The following is a 17,195-nucleotide window of genomic DNA, read 5'->3' as shown; positions in this document are numbered from 1 at the left end:
TGTAATGGGTACTACAGCCTTTGCCTAAAAGTTTCGTATGCAAGTCCACGTTTTTGTATAGCCCCCATATAAAGATGCTTCCCGATCTTCGGTATTTTGATAATTTTAGCTATTTTATTAACACGAATTGTTTCAAATTTCGTATTAGAAGTTTGTAATGGGTACTACATCCTATGCCTAAAAATTTCGTGTGCAGGTCCACGTCTTCGTATAGCCCCCATGTAAAGGTACCTCCCGATATTCGGTATTTTGATGATTTAGCAATATTATTCACCCGAATTGTTTCAAAATTCGCACTCAAAGTATGTAATGGGTGCCACAGCCTATGCCTAAAAATTTCGTGTGCAGGTCCACGTCTTCCTGTAGCCGCCCATTTAACGATACCTCCCTATATTGGATATTTTGAGGATTTTAGTGGAATTTTTTGCCATAATTGTTTGAAATTTCGTATTTGGAAATCCTAATGGACACTACAGCCTATGACAAAAATACAAATGCAGGTCCACGTCTTCGCATAGACCCCGTATTAAGGTCATCATTTGAACGGTACTTTTTTTCGGATTTTTATGACAATTTTCAAGTTTGTTTCAAATGATGGAAGGTATTAAAAGTTCGGCCCGAACGAACTTAGTTGCTTTTTTACTGGTCCCCATTCGTTTTCTATTGGCATACATAAACAGGCCTTTAAGCTCTTATATCTAGGGAAGATCTAAAATAAGTGTTGGTTATTTAAGTGTCATATCTCTATAGAATACCTCTATACTACCTTATTTTTAGGAGGGGACTCTGCAGGTTTTCTATCTGTAGACGATCTCTAAGAGAGCTTTTATTTATTGATAAAAATAATTTCTTTATATGTAAAATATACCTTTTCTAGACTCTTTACAAATTACCTCTACTAAACAAAGAGCTTTTCTATACTCTTCAAAAATGTCCTCTTCTAAACCAAGAACAAATCGTCTGCAAACATAATTCTTCTTACCGAGCTAAAGTGCTGAATGCTGAAATTGTTTGCTCTGTGTAAGAATGTATGTAGGTGTAATGAATGTTTAACCTAGGCTTAGTTGCTTCGACAAAAAAAAAATAATTCGCGAAAACAAATTAATAGCAATTGACATCGCCAACACCATTCACTGCATTTCAGTGCTGGCAAAAACAACAACAACGACAAAAACATTCACAACAACACCAAATCTGATTTTCGCATAAAAATGTTGTTGAACAACAAAGTTGTAGCATCTTCGTCTTCACAGCACGTCAATTCCATGGCAAAGTAGTGGAGTTTATGTCGTCGCACATTGTATGTTATTCTGAGGAATAACATGGCCCGAATCATGTCATTTGGTTGTAGGGATGACGTTTTGGGGCAAATAAATGTTATATGCAAAAAAAGAAGACAACGAAATGGAACTTAAAAGTAGACAAAATTATTGAATATTGAAGAAAATATTAAAAAAAAAAAAAACAAATGAAAAAGCAGTAAGTTCGCCCGGGCCGAACTTTGAATACCCCCCGCCATTTGGGACAAAATTTTCAAAAAAAAAAATGAAATTTCGAATATAGCCATTATATTGGGGTCTATACGAAAACGTGGATTTGCATAGGCAACTTTTGCTATGGGGCATTACAATAATCAAATGCGAAGCTTGAAAAATCCTTTTAAAATTATATTAAATACCGCATATAGGGAGGTACCGATATACGGCGACCTGGACCTGCATATACAATTTTTGTCACAGGCTGCAATAACCATTAGAAACTTTAAATACGAAATTTGAAACGATTTTGGTGAATATTGCATCTAAAATAGTCCAAATACCGAATATAGAAAGATACCGATATATGGGGGCTATACGGACCTGCATAGACATTTTTCTGTTATAGGCTGTTGTGCCCATTACGAACTCTAAATACGAAATTTGAAACGACTCCGGTGAATAATGTCACTAAAATCATCAAAATACGGAATAAAGGGAGGTACTGTTATATGGCGGCTATACGAAGACAATTTCATGTCACAGGCTGTAGTACCTATTAGTAACTTCAAATACGAAATTCGAAAACTTCTAACAAATTCGGGTAATATTATACCTGAAATCGTCAAAATAACGAATATAGGGAGAAACAGGTATATGTGGCTTATATAAAGACCTGGACCTGCATAGACAATTTTCTCTGATATACTCTAAATACGAAATTTAACAACTACTCCGGTGATTAATGCCCCTAAAATCTTCAAACTACCGAATATACAGGGTGAGATGAAAAAACTGCAACCAACTTCAGAATGCTGTAATTTCTAAACCACTCGTCCGACAGCTGTTAAAATTATTGCAGTGACAGCTCATTATATTGCTTACCAGCGTACAAAAGCATTTTGGTGAGAATTTTCCGAAAAAAAGTTATTCGTGAAGGAATTCAAGCGTGATGGTGTGATCTCTTTATATTTGGCTGGAAAACCACAAATGGCTATCGTTAGAGCACTCCAGCATTGAAATGGGAATAAATCTTTTGTGTCTCGTACCATCGCTCGTTACCGTGATATTGGTAGCATAGCCCGACGTCAAGGAAATGGACGGAAGAAAACAGCAACATCAGCAGAAATGGTGCAAAAAGTAAAGAAGCGACTTGATCGAAACCCGCGTCGCAGTCGTCGAAAAATGGCTAGTGAGCTGAACATATCGCAATATGCCATTCGGAAAATATTGAAAAATGAGCTTGGGGTAAAGCCATTGAAATTCCGAAAAGTGCAAGAACTTACAACCCAACAGAAAGAAAATAGACTCAAAAGAGCTCAAGAGTTGCTTCGCTTGGCCGAAAGTGGTGAACTGCCGAAGTCGATTTTCTCCGATAAGAAAATATTCGTTGTCCAGCAGTTTGTAAACAAACAAAATGATCGTGTTTACTTGTCAAAGAGGTCAGCTGAAAATGTGCACCTTCGGTTGGCCACCAGAACTCAAGTGCCGGCCATGGTTTTGATGTGGGACGCCATAATAGCCGATGGTCGCTTTCGTATTAATCGACCGTGGCATCAGAATAAATGCCGAATATTATTGCGAAAAAATTTCGGGGGGGGGGGGGGGTGTATTTAAGCTCTGGGCACGCAAACATTTTGGCCGCAGACCTTGGACCTTTGAACAAGACTCTGCACCATCACACTCAGCACGCGCAACCCAAGAGTGGTTACAAAATGAGGTTCATCGCTTCATTTCCAGCGCACAATGGCCACCAAAATCTCCGGATACCAATCCGTTGGACTATTATGTCTGGAGTATTTTGGAAAGCAAGGTTGGCACTTGAAAATACCAAAGTGTCGATCACCTAAAGCAAGCGCTTCGCCGGGAATGGGACAAAATACCGCTGAGCAATATTCGGGCAGCGTGTGACGGTTTCATTGGCCGTTTGAAGGTCATAATTCGTGCCAAAGGTGACCAATTCGAACAAATCGAAACTTATTCTAAAATTTGATGCAATATCCGACATTTTTTTCTTTCATGCAATAAAATTAAAAAAGAGAATAATTTGTAGTGTGGATGGTTGGTATTAAAAATGAGATATATGAGGGGAACGTGGACCGATGTTCCGGTATAGCCCCATATAACGGTACCTCCCGATATTCGTTGTTTCGATAATTTTTGCATATTTTTTAATAGATTTGTCCAGAATTTGGTATTTGTAGTTCGTAATGTGGTTTAGCTCCTTTAGGTCCACGTTTTCGTATAGCCTCCACATAATGGTACCACCCGGATATTCAGTATTTTGATGATTTTTGCAACATTTCTCCACGGATTAGTCTAAAAATTGGCATTTGCAGTTCATAATGGGTTCTAGCCCGGTGGCAGAACATTGAATATTTAGTTACACGTTTTTCTATAGCGCACATACAACGATACCCACCGATATTCGGTATCATACCCAAGAAATTATTTCAAATTTGGTATTTTAGAAGATTTGATAGAAGTATAAAATTGTCTATAGAGATTCCCGTTTTGGTATGACCCCATGCAACGGCATCGCTCACTTTATGGTTTTTTGATAAGATTAACAGCATTATGCAAAAGGTCTTACTGGTATATGAAGTTTAAAGTGAAACACACTTGAATTCAGATACTTTTATATAAAAATGTTTCCTTTTGCCTAAGGTGGAGGGTATTTAAAGTTTGGCCCGCCCGAACTTAATGTTTTTTTAATTGTTCTTTATTATACATCTATTTCTATATTAACCATCGATCTATTTATTTATTTTATTAAAATACATCTTTATTAAAATATTTGAATATTTAGAATTCATTGAACCCGCGAAACTTTGTGGTTGTCTGGGGTTCGGCTTAAAAATTAATTTTACATATGTTGTACAATGACGTCTGCCAGACGTCCAGCTGGTATGTATGTGTAGAGATATTGGTATAATATTAATTTAAAATGTACATATTTTTGAAATTAATATTTATATATTTACAAATATTTTCAGATTTAATAATGGCCTATTATCGGCAATTTAAAAAGTGGATGTTTAAGCTTCTTGTTTTATTTTTATTCAAATTATTTTCCATAATTAATTTGATTTCCTTATTTATTTACAACCATTTTCATTGAATATACATTATATTTTCAATATTTTTATTTGCATATTTGCCATTCCTCCCTCTCTCTCTCTCTCTCTCTATCGGCAGAAAAAAATCTCCCGTTTCTCTTAAAATATTTAAATTTAATAAATTCTTTCATCTGGAGAAAAACTCCGCTTTATTATAGCTTTATTCTGCCCATAATTTTATTATCAACAGTTTTCTGCTATTGTCTTTTCTGCAATGATATTTTGAGACCATCAAACCTATATATTAAAAATCCCCCAAATTGTCATCCCTATACAATACCTATTATTCCTTGGCCAATCTTCATCTACGTATGTATGTCGGTATGTTTATATGTAACTATTCATGTTTTGTGGTTGAGTGCGTTATTTGGTCAAGTCACTTGTAAAACATGCATTAAAAGATTAACAAATCAGAATGGGAAATGTTTAGCATGTGACTCTGGAAATGGGTGATTGTGTGTGTGAGTGTGTGTCTCGGATGTGATATGCCCAGGCAACAAAAAAGCAGCTAGGCGATAACATAAAACTTACGTCAAACGTCCTTTCAAATGTTCTATCCAACGATCTTGCACCAGATAACCATTGCCATCCAAGTCGAAGAGATGAAAAAGTTTCTTTTGGAATTCCTGTAATGACAGAGGGAAACAACAACCAACATATTAACATTGATATTAACAATATTGCAAAAACATGTCAGGACATGATGTACGAAAGAGATTAAACTGAAACAAATTAAGAAATATTAAAAAAGAGTCCTCTTAGTGACTTAGAGCAAGTTTTTTTATACAAAAGAAGGCTTAAGAAGGTGTTCGATATATGCATATAAGGTTTTCTAGTCAGCGAAGACCTCCAGAAGGTTTTCTAATAGAAAAAGGTTTCTAAAAGGTGTTGTAGGTTAAGACGTTTCTAGTCAGAGAAGGCCTCCAGAAGGTGTTCTAATGGGAAAAGGCTTCTCAAAAGAACTCTAGAAGGCCCTCAAGACTAAGACGACTTCCAAGAAGTCTTCTTCAGATGGTGCATAATGCGGATTGTTCTAGGTGGATAATGCCTCCAGATGGTCTTGAAGAGCTTCTAAAGGGAAAAGGCTTCTAGAAGATTTTGTAGGTTAAGACGACCTCTAGAGGGTCTTCTGGACCTAAAAAGGACTCTGAGACGACCTTTAAGAAGTCTTCTTCAGATAAGGCTTCCAGAAGGTCTTGAAGACCTTCTAAAGGAAAAAGGGTTCTAGAATACCTTCTATGTTAAAAAGACCTCTAGAAGGTTTTCTGGACTCAAAAGAGCTCTAGAAGGCCTTCAAGCCTAATACGACCTCTAAGAAGTATTCTTCAGGCCTTCTAATGGGAATAGTGTTTTCCGATTGTGGATAAGGTGGATTGTTCTAGGTGGATAAGGCCTCCAGAAGGTCTTGAAGACCTCCCAATGGAAAAAGGCTTCTAGAAAAACTTGTAGGTTAAGACGACCACTACAAGGTCTTCTGGACTCCAAAGAGCTCTAGAAGGTCTTAAAATCTAAGACGACCTCTTAGAAATGTTCTTCATATGGTGGATAAGGTGGATAAGGCCTCCAGAAGGTCTTGAAGACCTTCTAATGGAAAAAGGCTTCTAGAAGATCTTGTAGGTTAAGACGGCCTCTAGAAGGTCTTCTGGAGAAGGCGCTCAAGGCTAAGACGACCTCTAAGAAGTCTTCTTTAGACCTTCTAATGGGAATAGTGTTCTTCAGATGGTGGATAAGGTGAATTGTTATAGGTGAATAAGGCCTCCAGAAGGTCTTGAAGACCTCTGGAAGTTTTTGGAAGCAGGGAGGACCTCTACCAGGCGGGAAAGACTTCTAGGACATATTCAAAGTGGATTCCAGAAAGTCTTTCAGTTGTACAAAACCTCTAGAAAGTCTTCTAGGTGGAAAGGTCCACCAGACGGACGGGAAGAGAAGACTTCCATACTGCCCAGAAGACCTTGGGCAGAGAAGACTTCAGTCTTCAGTAGATCCAGAGGATCTCTAGAAGATCTTCTGGGCGGAACAGACCTTTAAAAAGTCTTGTGGGTGGAGAGGACCCCTAGGAAGCTTTCTAGGTGTAGAAGACCTCTAAAAGATCTTCTAGACGAAGAAGATCCCTAAAAGGGCTTCTAGGCGAAGCAGACTTCTAGGCTTCTAGGCGGTCAGAAGGAAAAGACGTCTAGAAAGTTTACTAGGCGGGAAGACTTGCAGACGGTCTTTTAGGTGAAGAAAACCTCCTGCAGGTTTTATAAGCGGAGAAGACCTCTAAACAGCTTTCTAGGCGAAGAAGACCTGCAAAAGCTCTTTAAGACGAAGAAGAATTCTAAAAGCGTCTTTAAGAGGAAGTGTTCTAGGAGCAGAATACCTATAAATTATCTTCAAATGATCTTTTATAGGAATATCTATAAATGATCTTTAAGATGCTCTCGGGAAGATATTTTATTTGGAGAAGGCCATCATAAAGTCTTCAAGGCAGAGAAGACTTGTAGAAGATCGTCGATGTCAAAAATACTTCTAGAAGGTCTTCTAGGCGTAAAAGACTCTTAGAAGGATTTCAAAGCGAAGAATAAAGACCTCTAGGTCTTCTTAGCGTAGAAGATCTAGACCAAAAAGACCTTAAGAAGATCTTCTAGCGAAGAAGTCCTATAGAGGTTCTTCTACGCATAGAAGATCACTAGAAGGTCTTCTAGACGGAGAAGACCTCTAGACATTTTTCTAGGCGAATTGGTCTTCCTAAAGATCTTCTTCTAATGAGCTAAAAATAACTTCAGAAGATCTTTAAGGTGGAGAAGACCTTTTGACGCTCTTCTAGGCAGGGAAAGACTCTAGAAGATCCATTCAAAGTCTTCTAGACTGAGAAGACCTCTTTACCTTTTTCTAGGCGGAGAAAACCTCCAAAAAATTTTTTCTAGACGAATATGTCTTCTTAAGGAAGATCTTCTTCCGAGCCAAAAAGACTTTCATGGCGGGAAGATCTCTGCAAGGTCTTCTAGACAGGGAAATACTCGGGGAGTACTTCTAGATTTTCTCTAGAAGAGAAAAAGGTCTTCGCGTAGAAGACCTCTACAGGGTCTTCTATGCATACAAGACCACTAAAAGGTATCCTAGGCGTGGAAGATCCGTAGAACTACTTCCAGGTGGATAAGGTGGTCTTCTATTCTAACTTATATTTTGTTTTTTTTTTTTTTTTCCAGTGTTAAAATATAAATGGGGAACCATTTGTTGTTTATGAGATGTAAACGAAAATTTGTTTTGAATTTAAATTTTTGTTTTGTAGATCAGTTTGAAATGTTATTTTTATTGCTTTTTAAAAGTTTGTCGCCCAAGTATTTTCTGGGGTGATGTTTGAATTTATAAACAGTTTTGCGAATTCCTCCATAGCTACAATTTCCATAAATTTTCAACTAAATCGCGAGCAAAAAAATCGATTTTGTTCAAATGAAACTAAAACAAAAAAGCCCAACAAATCTTCATAATGCCGTTCTATTGTTCAAGTTGTTAAGTGTTTTCTTTAATTGACTGAAAACAATGGTTTAAGGTAGCCACCAGTGGAGAAGATGCCAGGAACTGGTCATAAAATAAATGGCCAAACACCGATAACAATAATAATAATAATGCGGGAAACAATGTACTATTTGAAAAGGTAATTTTGTTTTTTCTCTAAAAATTTGAAATTGAAAATTTATTTGAGTACATTTTTTACACAACATTTGCTGGTCAATTTGTTTGCCCAGGCAGGGGGTGATGTTGATTATTGATTTCCATTCAATGGTATCTGAGATGACCTTCGTATTTCTCAGAAGACTTTTATCAGATAATTTTTCGGTAATTATTCTTGTCTTCAAAGGAGGGAGTTTTGTAGTTTGTTTTTATTTTTGTTTTATCGGCGATTTGCAACAAAGTTTCAAGGCTTAACAACCCAATATTACCCTAGCCTTAGGGAGCTATTAATAAAATCTAATTAAAATGTTAATATAATACTCTAGTCTTATGCTAAAATAACACGCTTTATACGCTATCACATATTTTGTCTTTCAAATACAAAATTAGTATTCCAACATTTATAAAGGAGTTCATAAAATCAATATACGGGGTGAGATGAAAAAACTGCAGAAAAAAATTTGTGTCATAGGGTGTAGCACCCATTACGAACTTCACATACGAAATTTTAAATATTTCCGATAAGTAATGTCGCTAAAATCATGAAAATACCAATTATCGGGAGGTCCCGTTATATGGTGGTTATACGAAGATCTGAACCTACATACAAATTTTTTGCCATAGTTTGTAGTACCCATTTGGATCTTCCAGTACGAGATTTGAAACGATTCCGGTGAATAATGTTGCTGAAATCATCAAAATACCGAATATCGGGAGGTATCCGATGGTGACTATACGAAGACTTGGACCTGCATTCGAAAATTTTTGTCATAGGCTGAAGCACCCATTACGAACTTCAAATACGAAATTTGAAATAATTCCGATATATAATGTTGCTGAAATCATCAAAATACCGAATATCGGGAGGTACCGTTATATGGTGGCTATACGAAGACGTGGACCTGCATACGAAAATTTTTGTCATAGGCTGTAGCATCTATTACGAACTTCAAATACGAAATTTTAAATAATTCCGATAAAAAAAAATTCGCTAAAATCATTAAAATACCGAATATCGAGAGGTACCGTTATATAGGGGCTATACGAAGACGTGGACCTCCATAAGCAATTTTTTCCCATAGGCTGTAGTACCCATTCGTATCTTCCCGTACGAAATTTGAAACAATTCCGGTGAATAATGTTGCTGAAATCATCAAAATACCGAACATCGGAAGATAAGGTTATATGGGGGCTATACGAAGACTTGGACCGGCATACGAAAATTTTTGTCATAGGCTGTAGTACCCATTACGAACTTCCAATACGAAATTTGAAAAAATTCCGATAAATAATGTCGCTAAAATCATGAACATACCGTATATCGGGAGGTAACGTTATATGGGGGCTATACGAAGACGTGGACCTGCATTCGCAATTTTTTCCAATAGGCTGTAGTACCCATTGGTATCTTCCAGTATGAAATTTGAAACGATTCCGGTGAATAATGTCGCTAAAATCATCAAAATGCCGAATATCGGGAGTTACCCTAATATGGTGACTATAGGAAGAAGTGGACCTGCATACGAAATTTTTTTCATAGCTGTAGCACCCATTACGAACTTCAAATACGAAATTTTAAAAAACTCCGATAAATAATGTCGCTAAAATCATAAAAATACAGAATATCGAGAGGTAACGTTATATGGGGGCTATACGAAGACTTGAACCGGCATACAAGAATTTTTGTCATAGGCTGTAGCACCCATTACGAACTTCAAATACGAAATTTGAAATAATTCCGAAAAATAATGTCGCTGAAATTATGAAAATACCGAATACCGGGAGATACCGTTATATGGAGGCTATACGAAAACGTGGACCGACATGGTCCATTTACGAACTTAACCTGCCTACTGGTAAACTATGCATGTGTGTACAATTTAAGCCTTCTATCTCAATTCGTTTGAAAGATAGCGTGATTACAACAGACAGACGGACAGACAGACGGGTATCGCTAGATCGTCTTAGAATTTTAGGCTGTTCCAGAATATATACACTTTGTAGGGTCAATTATGAATATTTCGAGGAGTTACAAACGGAATGACAAAGTTAATATGTCCTCCATAGAATGGTGAAGAGTATAAAAATAGACTCCAAAGAGCTAAGGAGTTGCTTCGCTTGGCCCAAAAGTGGTGAACTCAAGCGCTGGCCATGGTGATAGTGGGGGCCGTTGGACACAATAGTCTGGAGTATTTTGAAAAGCAAGGTTGGCACTAAAAAGTACCAAAGTGTTGATCATCTCAAGCAAGCGCTTCGCCGGGAATGGACTAAAATACCGCAGGGGAATATTCGGGCAAGGTGTGACGGTTTCATTGGCCGTTTGAAGGCCATAATTCGTAGCAAATTCGAACAAATCTAAACTTATTCTAAAATTTGATGCTATTTCCGACATTTTTTGCTTTCATTCAATAAAATTCAAAAAAAAAAAAAATGTAAAAGTAATGGCGTTTGACTTTGTTGCAGTTTTTTTATCTCACCCTGTACAGTGCTTAGAAATCAATGGATATTACAGATAAACAAATTTGGTTTCTGAAGATTTCTCTGAAAGATATTGCTTTACTAGGAAACCTAATTTATTTTTAATTTCCAGATTTTATTGCAACCAGTGTTTTGTTGTTTTGTAACCGGATCGCTTTAGTTGTTTATATTTAAAAAAATGTTTGGTACCGGTTTTTTTTTAATTTCGTATTTGTTTTTTGTGACTCGTGTCAATCATTACCCTTTTCTTGTGACTGGAATTACCGTTAATAACCTCTTCAAAATGGGAACGATTTTAAAAATGACAACGAAACAACAAACACACGCATTATTGGTCATTGTTTTGTTTTAATTTGCATAATATTTGTTTTTAGAAGAATTACTTAATATTAATGTAAATACATTTGTCACAGTGAAACGAAATCGATTAATTTGGCAAGAAAATTCAATATTCAATCGTAAAACTATGTCAAATATTCAAAATTATATTTAGGAATTGGCATTATTTGGTGGTAGTCAAAAATAATGAGTTTCACCGACAGAACAATTTTTACACCCTCAGCCATATGGCTACAGAGGGTACATATCATTTGATACGACCAAAATTTGCCTCATCGAAATAACGATTTTAGGCTCTAGGTCTCTTTGGAGCAAATCCGTTTCAGGACATTTGGAATCGATCTAGCGATGTTCGTACTCTTGAAGGGAGTATCCGATTTGATCCAAAATTGATACATTTTAGTATTTTTATCAGATGTGGCTCGATTTCGGAGATGGGCAATATTGGCGCATTGCTTCTGATACCTCCCCCACAAAAGTTCGAAATTTTCAAAAAAAAAAAAAAAAAAAAAAATACAGAGTGAGATGAAAAAACTGGAACCAATTTCAGACTGCTGTCATTTCAAGGCCACTCGTCCGACAGCTGTTAAAATTTTTCCAGTGACAGCTCATTATATTGTTTACAAGCGTACAAAAGCATTTTGGTGAGAGTTTTCCAGAAAAAAAGTTTATCGCGATGGAATGCAAGCGTGATAGTGTGATTTCCTTATATTTGACGGGCTATGACCACAAGTGGCTATCGTTAGAGCACTCCAGCATTTAAATGTGAATAAATTTTTGGTGTCTCGTACCATCGCTCTTTACCGTGATACTGGTAGCGTTGCCCCACGTCAAGGAAGTGGACGGAAGAAAACAGCAACATCAGCAGAAATGGTTCGAAATGTAAAGAAGCGACTTGATCGAAACCCACGTCGTAGTGGGCGAAAAATGGCTCGTGATTTGAACATATCGCAATATTCCATTCGGAAATTATTGAAAAATGAGCTCGGGGTAAAGCCATTGAAATTCCAAAAAGTGCAAGAACTTACATCGCAACAGAAAGAAAATAGACTCAAAAGAGCTAAAGAGTTGCTTGGCTTGGCCGAAAGTGGTAAACAGCCGAATTTGTTTTTCTCCGATGAGAAAAACATTCGTTGTCCAGCAGTTTGTAAACAAACAAAATGATCGTGTCTACTTGTCAAAGAGGTCAGCTGAAAATGTGCACTTTCGGTTGGCCACCAGAACTCAAGCGCCGGCCATGATGATGGTGTGAGCCGCCATAACATAACGCTCGTAATTATCGACCGTGGCATCAGAATAAATGCCGAATATTAGCGCGAAAATATCCTGCAAGGTGTATTTAAGCCTTGGGTACGCAAACATTTTGGCCGCAGACCTTGGACATTCCAATAAGACTCAGCACCATCGCACTCAGCACGCGCCACCCCAGTAATGGTTACAAAATGAGGTTCCTCGCTTCATTCCCAGCGCAAAATGGCCACCAAAATCTTCGGATACCAATCCGTTGGACTATTGTGTCTAGAGTATTTTGGAAAGCAATGTTGGCACTAAAAAATACCAAAATGCCGATCACCTAAAGCAAGCGTTTCGCCGGGAATGGGCCAAAATACCGCAGAGCAACATTCGGGCAGCGTGTGGCGGTTTCATTGGCCGTTTGAAGGTCATAATTCGTGCCAAAGGTGACCAATTCGTACAAGCCTAAATTAATTTTAAAATTTCTTGAAATTCCGACATTTTTTGCTTTCATTCAATAAAATTTAAAAAAAATGTAAAAGATATGGCGTTTGACTTTGTTGCAGTTTTTTTTTATCTCACCCTGTATATTCTTGTTCAACATAAAATTCTAAGACGATTAAGCCCTGTCCGTCCGTCTGTTGTAATCACACTAGAGTCAAAACGAATTAAGATGGAAAGCTAAAATTTTGCACAGAGCAGTCTTTTGTGTGCAGGCAGGTCAAGTTCGAAGATGGACTATATCGGTCCACCATATCTTATCGGTATAACGGTACACCCCCCCCCCCCCCACCCGTAACTAAGTTTTTCAATGGAATTTTCTGAAAATCTTCAAAAGGAATTCCTTCTGAGAAGTTTGCCCCCTGGCACAGAATTTCGATATTCGGTTTATTGATGATTGTGGTCCCATTTGTCAATGGGATTGTCTCAGAATTCACACAAGGAGAACTTCACCCCCTAGAAGATACTTGTCTATATAACGGTACCCTCCGATTTTAGGTTTTTTTTGACGATTTTAAGGACATTACATACAGGAGTCGTTACAAATTTCGTATTTTGAAGTTCGTAATTGGTACTATATCCTATGACAAAAAATTGTGTATGCAGGCCCACGTCTTCGTATAGTCCCCAATAAAACGGCATATATTCGGTATTTTTAAGGTTTTTTCATAATTTTTAAAGGATTTTATTTTTTTTTAAATTCCAAATTCGTTCCAAATGGCGGACGTTACTCAAAGTTCGGCCGGCCTTACTATCGACTGATTTTTATTGCCACAAAAATTCTGAATGATGTCTATGTTTATTACCCCGAACCGTAATAATAGATCCAGATTTTAAGACCATATTCAAGCTTTTACACTGTGCACATGCATGGGGCCACTTAGGCATCTTAAAATAAATGGCATTAAGTCCGGCGTGGAATTTTTATTGGTGATGGATTGTATTGACACAGGAAATAATATACAATAGTGGCACCTCACCACCTGCCTCAGCCGGAGAGGGAGAGAGCGAAAAGAAAAAACAATGCTTACACATAGCTGTCATGTCTTGCACGACAGTGGCAGGCGCTGGTGTTGGTCAGCGAGTAGTGCAAACAACACTTGCTGATGTTTTAGTTAGTCCGAGACCAATGTTTATTTATCCGGTGTTTGTTTTTGTTTTGTTTTTTTTTTTCTCTTGCTTCTGCCGCCCAGACTCCATCGAGCGTAAGAAGCACCAGTCGATTGCTATCATCAGTTGATTGAAATTCATTAAATATTAATGAACTGTTAGGCGATAATGTGCAGTCGCAGCTTGAGTCAGTCAGTCAGTTAGTTAGTCAGGTGGGTCATACAAATAACATTCATAATTTATTTAGTCGACGACGAAGACGGTGCTGAAACCCCAAAGAGGAAGACGTTGAGGCCAAAGAAATTTTTAGCAAAAACCGATTAAATGTAATTTAAGAGTCAATAGATAAACACCAGACAGCTTCCAATTGTTTTTGGCTAATAGCTTAGCTGATTGTTTATGTGGATGATGGCTTGCATCAAATGCCCCGATAAAACCCCCCAGACGACGATGATGATGGTGATGCGGTTGTTGTGGCCAAAGTGTGTTTAAGATGTATTGCCATCATCACCAACAGGTGCACCCGGTGAGGGTTATGCACCTCAAAGCATTTGTTGATGAAGATGCACCAAGTGACTCTCTTCGCCTCTCCTTCCCTCCCCTCCCCTCCCCGTTAACTGCTGTCAATACCTTCCGTGAAAATGGTAATTAAATGAAGATTTTATGTTAATGTTCTGCACCTTTTTTTCCTCATACCTAGTGCAGCGATACAATCGCATTTCACGATTTTGAAGAAAACATCAGCTGCATCATCACCAGCATCGTAAATATTGGAAATTCATGAAACGGAATATTTAACCCAGTGCATATGGAAATTAGTACACTGGAGCTGAACAGGAATTAATGTTGAAAATATGTGAAGGTCAACCGCTATGAAGTTGTCGATCAATTAAGAGAAGACGAAGAAGGGACAGCGGTAGACAATATTGATCGAAATGTAAAGAAATGTTATGTAATGAAGACTGCGGTATGGGTATGAGAAGACCAGATTAAAGAAAGTTTTCGGGAAACCAAAAAATTTAAAATTGAATTAAGAGTTAAAGTTTCTGTAAAACATAAAATAGTAGATTTTTGGGAATGCCTTGCAAAAAGGAAAACACATATTCTGTAAAATTGAGAACCGAAATTAGTAAGAAACAAACAGTCAAAATTTCTATGAAAAGGAGATTCGAAGATTTTTTTAAATATAGAGCAGAAAACCACGTGCGGCAGAGAATTCCAAATTACTATGAAACAGACAACCGAACCACACCGAATTTTCAGTTTTATTCATTACGTTCGTATACCTCCTGATCTTATCCCCGACACACCGATAATGATCCTCATTCCAAGTTTCAAATTAATAGCACCATACTTAGGTTCAGTACCAATAATACGAAATTTACTACTTGCCGTACCTCAATTGTACAAATTTCTAAGATACCCTCCCTCTCTCCCATACTGTTCCTCCCATAGAGGAGGTTATACAGGCAGGTACGTAGTGTAGGGGCCATGGTGTCATTATACCCTCAGCCATATGGCTACAGAGGGTATATACAATTTGATAGGTCAAAACGTGCCTAGTCGAAATAACGGGTTTAGACCCTAGGTCTCTTTGGACCAAATCCGTTTCAGAACATTTGGAGTCGATATAGCGATGTCCGTCCGTCTGTCTGGCTGGTGCGCACGATAACTCTCGAAGGGAATATCCGATTTGGTCCAAACTTGGTACATCGTAATATTTTTGTCAAACTTAGATCGAGTTCGGAGATGGGTAATATTGGTCCACTCTTTCTGGTACCTCGCCCACAAAATGTTGAAAATGACAAAGAAAATATTTTATTGCACTTTGCAGATCCTAATATTTCCATCAGTGCTAGGACAAGTGCGGAAATGGATAATATCGGTCCACTCCTTCTGGTACCTCTCCCACAAAGGGCTAAAATTTTGAATATTTATAATTCTTATAAAAAGTGATGTTAGAGCCTGATTGTCTTCAAATTTCACATATCGCAATATTTATATTAACCCAAGGTCTGGCGTTAAGATGGACAATATCTGCCCACTCCTTCTGGTACCTCCCCCACAAAAAGTCGAAATTTTCAAAAATATATTTTTTGCACAGAAAGAGAAAGGATGTTCCGATTTTACTCCAACTTTGCAAATCCTAATATTTCCATCAGTGCTAGGTCAAGTGCGAAAATGGACAATATTGGTCCATTCCTTCTGGTACCTCCCCCACAAAGGGCCAAAATTTTGAATAATTATAATTCTTATAAAATGTGATGTGAGAGCCTCATTGTCTTCAAATTTCACACATCCCAATATTTATATTAACCCAAGGTCTGGTGTTAAGATGGATAATTTCGGCCCACTCCTACTGGTACCTCCCGCACAAATGGTCGAAATTTGCAAAAAAAAAAAATATTTTCTGCACAGAAAGGGAAGCAATTATCTAATTTTGCTCTAATTTTGCAAATCCTAATATATGCGTCAGTTCTAGGTCAGGTGCCAAAATGGATAATATTGGTCCACTCCATCAAGTGCCTCTCCCACAAAAGATCAAAATTGTGAATAATTATAACTCACCTCTACACAAGTAGAGTGCTAAATTTCAATTATAGAGCTAAACAATCTCTTAAAAACAATTTTATGCGATTTTGTACCTCTCGTTCCCTTAAAGTACGATTGTTCCAAAATGTGCGTTTTATCACACCCTTGATTCAAAATTTCACAGCTATAACTCTTTATGAGTGCTCAATAAAATTGTTGTACAATTTGTACTAAAATGTATCCTTAAAGTATGAATTCCCAAAATCCTGCATCGCAAAGAATGATTCTCGTACAAAATTTCAAAATTTTAGTTCTATCCTGTCGGTTTTTTACCCTTTATTACCTTTCGTACCCTACTCATGTCCAAAAATTCCGCCATAACTCACCTTGACCTTGATTAAAAGTTTTTCTTATCGGTCGCTCAATAGCTGTGGTTTCCTATGTCGTACCTTTTAGTACGACCGCGGAACCGGGCGGAACTTTTAATACATCCCACCATTTGGAAGGAAGTTGAAATTTTTCAAAAAAAAAAAAAAAAAAAAAATCCGAATAAATATCGTTTAAATAATGACCTTTATTAAGGGCCCATACGAAGACGTGGGCCTGCATAAGTAATTCTTTTCATAGGCTGTAGTAGCCATTGAGATCTTCAAACACGAAATTTGAAACAGTTTCTGAATTTGAAACAATGTTGCTAAAATCATCAAAATACCGAATAAAGGGAGATTACTTTATGTATACAAAGACGTGGACC

General features: G+C 37.4%; 1 protein-coding gene across 3 annotated transcripts in view; it reads right to left on the bottom strand.

Annotated features, from left to right (window-relative positions):
* The window catches only part of LOC101895123 (uncharacterized), a 50,613-nt gene that overhangs the window by 20,946 nt on the left and 12,472 nt on the right, over window positions 1-17,195 (bottom strand). For all 3 annotated transcript variants that reach the window (XM_059130850.1, XM_059130848.1, XM_059130849.1), the window contains exon 3: window positions 5,126-5,220. In XM_059130850.1, coding sequence (XP_058986833.1) covers window positions 5,126-5,220 — 95 coding nt within the window. The remainder of the gene's footprint in view (window positions 1-5,125; window positions 5,221-17,195) is intronic.

The sequence above is a fragment of the Musca domestica genome, unplaced genomic scaffold, assembly GCF_030504385.1.
Source record: "Musca domestica strain aabys unplaced genomic scaffold, Musca_domestica.polishedcontigs.V.1.1 8, whole genome shotgun sequence".
NCBI classification, from domain to species: domain Eukaryota; kingdom Metazoa; phylum Arthropoda; class Insecta; order Diptera; family Muscidae; genus Musca; species Musca domestica.
The sequence above is the reverse complement of the archived record's forward strand: the minus strand, read 5'-3'. Positions and strand labels throughout refer to the sequence as shown.